Source organism: Polistes fuscatus, unplaced genomic scaffold (genome assembly GCF_010416935.1).
Source record: "Polistes fuscatus isolate 324 unplaced genomic scaffold, CU_Pfus_HIC Scaffold30, whole genome shotgun sequence".
Taxonomy (NCBI): Eukaryota; Metazoa; Arthropoda; class Insecta; order Hymenoptera; family Vespidae; genus Polistes; species Polistes fuscatus.
The window spans coordinates 704,392-710,415 of record NW_025113108.1 but is presented as its reverse complement, the minus strand read 5'-3'; the positions used below and the strand labels follow the sequence as shown (position 1 = coordinate 710,415).

Below are 6,024 nucleotides of genomic sequence, written 5' to 3'. Positions count from 1 at the left end.
ATTATCTTACCATGTAAGGTTGAAATTAGATTGTACAAATTTAAAGCCTAGTTCTTAGGTAGCTCTAACGGTAGAGCAATCGCCGAAATACCGTTTAATCGAACAGAAGATCCTTTTATTTATAAATATCTTAAAACGTTGTTTTTATAAATATATTTTTTATTAGAAATTGATGGTAGGAATTTGTCGAAATGATAAAGAAAGTTTATGTATTAATAATATAGGAGAATAAAAGAAATGTTGTAAATTTATTACCTTATTATAAAAATTTGAAAGCTAATTTTTAGTTGCAATTTGTTAGGAGTTTAAAAAGAGAAAAAAAAGAATGAGATGCCTTTTTTTAATTACAACTATTAATTTTAACAATTTGTCCACTTCTGAACATTCGATAAATTAGTCGGACATAGATGTATATATATATATATATACATATATGTGGGATGCGAGCACCTCCAGACCAAACTTAGGTAGGCATTCGTGGGGAGATTGGACGGTGGGCCCTGGATAGCTCAATGGTTAAGAGCAGTCGCCCGGAAAGTGGAAGATCCGGGTTCGAGTCCCGGTCCAGTCAGTCCAACGGCCCAATTTTTTCACGAATCCTACATATATGTATGTATAATAATAATAATAAGAAGAAGAAGAAGATTTTTTTCAGTTTATCTGCCACTGTACTTGAACTTAAGATTGAGTATCTGTTCGCGGTTTGAAAAATTCATTCTGATTGTAGACGCGTTTTATTTTTGTCGTCGTCTTCTGTCGGTCATTCTTGTTGATAGAAGTAATTGCACGCCTCCAATATGTGACTTTTTGCAATGGTGGCAACATAATAGTTGACGGCATATCCTGGTCAAAGATGTGCGAAGCATTTATGTCCATTTACCTGGAAGTAATTGAGAGTTTTTGAGACTGACTCTTATATATAGGGAATTCTTCCAATATCGCATCCCAACACGAAGACAAAGCCTTTGGCGGCCTTATTCTTTTGTTTAGAAGTTTCGCCTATTCTACGCTCAAAAACACGATACGCCGTACCTCATCCGACGGTGGTTCAAGCTTGATTAGAAATTAATAAAATAGATAAAACCAAAAATAAAATACTCCTTATGATATACACAACTCCATATACTACTGTTAAGATAGATTTAGAGATCGAGCTAGCTGTGTTTATTATTTGTAGAATCTAAAAAAAGTGTCTTTCTATTGAGACAATTACTCCTTTCTTGTACCTTCCAAAAAGACGTTTTCGAGGTTGTCCGGAAAGAGAATAGAACGAACTCTTTTGGAATCTTGCACAGGGCTCACTAATTGTCGCTACGGAAAATTTAGGAAGAATTGACCCTCGTATTTTGAATATATATTAAAGAATCTACGGTGTTTATAGACTACAGTTGTTTACAAATGTACGTTTATAATGCCATTTACAAAGTAATAAAATCTGAACATCTGTGTATAAAATCACAAATGGCCTCAAGTACCATTTAATATATAAATAAATGTAACATAAAGATATTTGCATATTGGCAACAAATTGTCATAATTTATTGCAGCGAAATTTGGAATCTGGAAAATAGTTGAAGCTTTTTTAATGCTAAGAATAAAAGAGACTTCATATTATTTTTAATATAAAGCTGTAATCATAAGATAAGTGGTATAAGCTTATTATTATACAATAATTATATTGTCTAACAAATTTAAACGAATCTCTACTACGACATTGAATGATACTTCTTTCACATTTGTTTTTTTCTCAAATTCTTTTATCTTATAATTTTTTTCATGAGACTTATAGGTCGTGTTTTTTGATATCACGTATATAATAAGGAGCAAACATATGAAATTATTGCATAGTATTCTACCCTATCGACGAGCGAGCAGTGGTAAATTCTATTTGATGCCAGACAATACGAGTTTATTTTCTGTATTTTTCTTGTAATCATTATGGCAATCACAGATAGAAAGTGTTTATTTTTTATTGCATTTGGCTGTAAGTAATATCATTACATATATTATTTTATATTTCGAAAGATTTATAGAAACTCTAATTTATATATACTGATGTTCTATTTAAAATGATAAGAGTAGATGTATTTAATGATGTAGTTTTTTAAAGCAAGTTTGAATTAGCTTTTACAGAATATTAGAAAAATGTATATTTAATATGTAGAGCAGGAGTTTGATCGAAAACGGCCGGCCAAATACAAAATTTTTATTCAATTTTTTTCATGAAAATCAATTTACAATCGACAAATGTAATTTAAAAATATGTGTACATTGTGTCTTATTCCTCGCGCAAATATTAAAAACAATAATTTTACTTTTATACATATTCTAGGATGTGGATATATGCCAACTCAATACGCTACACCGTTAATTGTAAATGGAAGCAATGCTGAGTTTGGTCCCTTGGCATGCTACTTTGTATGAGACGAAACAAATAATGGACCAAAAGAATTTATTTGCGGAGCAACAATTATAACAAGAATTTTCTTGTCACCGCTGCTCATTGTGTTTTCGATGAAAATAATAGAAGAGTAAATGACCCTAGCAAATATTACGTAGCAACTGGAAATAAAGATCGTGATATATGAACAGCATGATCTACGTTTCGTCAAAAAAGCTAGGGTATGAGAAAGAAATAGTCTATCTAATGCTTAATAAGATATGAATCTTCAAATTAAATTATGTAACTTACTTATGTTAAGTGTATGATATATTATTTTTCAGGTAAAATATTTATGTTCATGTAATTATTGGGCTTATTAGGGAATTATGCTTTTGACATAGCTCTCTTAGAAATAGATGTACCATTTGTATTAACAAATAAGTTAATACCAGCATGTATAGATGATACTTCTATTAAGTCTGGAATTGGAGTAGTTGCAGGATTTGGTTTTACTGCCTCTGGGTCATCCAGCCTTTCTCTCCAATTAACAAAATTACCCTACGTGTCTGATAAACAATGCAAAGATATTAATAATTCTGCTACATTTGAGCAATATATAACGAGTGACAAGTTTTGTGCGGGCTATACAAATGGTTGGTAGTAGATAAAAATCAGTATGTAGAATGTAACATGTTCAAAAGATATGAAACGATTAATACATTTATTCTAGGAACATCTGTCTGCGATGGCGATAGTGGAGGGGGTCTTGTATTTTAAATTTAATAATTTTTGCATCGCAATAGACGTATACAAAAAAAATTTACTCCTATAATTAAAATTAATAGTATTTTTGTTTAGTAAAAAAATTATAATTTTTGAAGAGCAAATAAACTAATAATAAAATTTATGTACGCACATACGACGCATTTTGTTATAAGAAATCAGAAACAGATTTATATATGTACGATTATAAAAAGTCCTGAACTCGGAGATATATATGATCCAGAAATAACTACAAAATCTACCCCATTTATATCAACTACACCAAGAACTAGAACAACAACCAGCCGATATATATATGATCCAGAAATAACTACAAAATTTACCCCATTTATCAACTACACCAAGAACTAGAACAACAACCAGCCGATATATATGATCCAGAAATAACTACAAAATTTACCCCATTTAATCAACTACTCGAAGAACTAGAACAACATCTATTCCATTGATCACAAGACCCATTGTTTGTACGGCGCCTCCTCAGCCTACGAATGGTAATCGTCAATTACACGAGTCACAATGCCAGTCACAAAAAGACTGTGATGTGCAGGAGGGTGTAGAAGTACCCGCTGGGTCCCATCTGATTTATAGTTGTTATCATGGATACAAAATAAGTGGCTCCCGTGACGTATTATGTAGTTCAAAAGGAAAATGGATAAATATTCCAGTCTGTATTGGTAAGAATTTTATTTTGAATATTCTTATTGCAAGAGTTATTTTAATATTGCCATGTGTATATTATGTTTTCTGTATTATTTTAAATTACTTTCGAAGCAACTGTATCTATTATTTTAGAAATACATTGTGAATCATTGGTTTCTGTATCGACATCAGCTAATTGTACATATAACGGCCATTGGACTTCTTGCGAGTCTGTTGCTAAACCTGGAACAGTAGCTAAAATAAGTTGCAAAAATGGTTATAAGCAAAATTCGACTATCCTATCATTACAAGGAGAGCATCAATGTAACGATAAAGGTCAATGGTCACCAAATCCAATAAAATGCATTCCAGGTCTGCAAGCTTTTGATGTTAAATTCGGGAAGAAGATATGACATTATAATTTTCTGATAAAAATAACAATCTTTCTTTTCATTAAAAATTAGTTTTTTTAATATCATATCTTTCTATCGATAAGTATTGCTTTAATTAAAAAATAGAAAAGTAATGTTTAATAAGTTCAAATTAAATAAATACATACTTAAAATTTTGAACTGTATCTTAAAACTTTTTTCTTACTTGATGTCGGGACTAGTCATTTTTCTTTATTAAATACTTTATTATATAAAAATTATTATTTTTATTTTTGAATATTTCTATTACTTTAATATATTTTTGTACATTTGTCTTTATTCTTGCGCAAATATTAAAAACAATAATTTTACTTTTAATACATATTCTAGGATGTGGATATATGCCAACTCAATACGCTACACCGTTAATTGTAAATGGAATCAATGCTGAGTTTGTCCCTTGGCATGAAACTGGACCAAATTTGCGGAGCAACAATTATAACAGAGAATTTTCTTGTCACCGCTGCTCATTGTGTTTTCGATGAAAATAATAGAAGAGTAAATGACCCTAGCAAATATTACGTAGCAACTGGAAATAAAGATCGTGATTATGATTATGAACAGCATGATCTACGTTTCGTCAAAAAAGCTAGGGTATGAGAAAGAAATAGTCTATCTAATGCTTAATAAGATATGAATCTTCAAATTAAATTATGTAACTTACTTATTGTTAAGTGTATGATATATTATTTTTCAGGTAAAAAATATTTATGTTCATTGTAATTATTTGGGCTTATTAGGGAATTATGCTTTTGACATAGCTCTCTTAGAAATAGATGTACCATTTGTATTAACAAATAAGTTAATACCAGCATGTATAGATGATACTTCTATTAAGTCTGGAATTGGAGTAGTTGCAGGATTTGGTTTTACTGCCTCTGGGTCATCCAGCCTTTCTCTCCAATTAACAAAATTACCCTACGTGTCTGATAAACAATGCAAAGATATTAATAATTCTGCTACATTTGAGCAATATATAACGAGTGACAAGTTTTGTGCGGGCTATACAAATGGTTGGTAGTAGATAAAAATCAGTATGTAGAATGTAACATGTTCAAAAGAGATATGAAACGATTAATACATTTATTCTAGGAACATCTGTCTGCGATGGCGATAGTGGAGGGGGTCTTGTATTTCAAGCTGAAGATTTATGGTTTTTAAGAGGTATTGTCAGTATTGGAACTCGTTTAAGGTTAGAGGCAGGTAATGTATATTGTGATACTCGTTCCTATTCTCTTTATACACGCATTTCTCACTACTCATCCTGGATACGAAACACTATTTATAAAATAGAGCCAACTGAATTGTGCATAAAATAGCAAGCACTAAAAAAGTTTCAGTTATTGTTGAGAATTAAGAGGTTATTATCTTTTAACCTAAACATCGTAATAGGGTTTTGCAAAAATCTAGGCATTTGATTCTGAACGAATTTGAATCAGTCTAATACTGACTATAAAATAAATAAAAAAGTATTTATTATATAAAATAGTAGTCGTTTTTTAAGTGACATACAGTTAATATTATACAGATTTTATTTTTATGCTCACGACAAATATCAGTCAAATTTAAAATATTTATGTGTGAAACTTAAGAAGTAGATTACGGAGTGCGGTTAGTATTAGGAGTCTGGGTATCTATATTTTCGGAAATAACTAGAAACGATTTTCTTATAAGGAAAGCTAAGGAAATGTGTTATTTTTTCTTTTGTCGCGTTGTGGTATGGTATGAGTATGATTGCAAGAGGATGTATTAATAAGTGTGCATGCGTGTTTATGGAGTACGGGA

At 30.7% G+C, this 6,024-nt stretch overlaps 1 protein-coding gene across 1 annotated transcript; it reads left to right on the top strand.

Annotated features, from left to right (window-relative positions):
• Positions 1 to 3,657: 3,657 nt before the first annotated feature.
• Positions 3,658 to 5,656, top strand: LOC122520349 (coagulation factor IX-like). The gene is made up of 7 exons (XM_043640447.1): positions 3,658 to 3,666; positions 3,717 to 3,843; positions 3,962 to 4,180; positions 4,570 to 4,630; positions 4,662 to 4,833; positions 4,937 to 5,252; positions 5,332 to 5,656. The coding sequence occupies exons 1-7, from the start codon at positions 3,658 to 3,660 to the stop codon at positions 5,556 to 5,558; spliced, it is 1,131 nt and encodes a 376-aa protein (XP_043496382.1). The 3' UTR covers positions 5,559 to 5,656.
• The last annotated feature ends 368 nt before the right edge of the window (positions 5,657 to 6,024 follow it).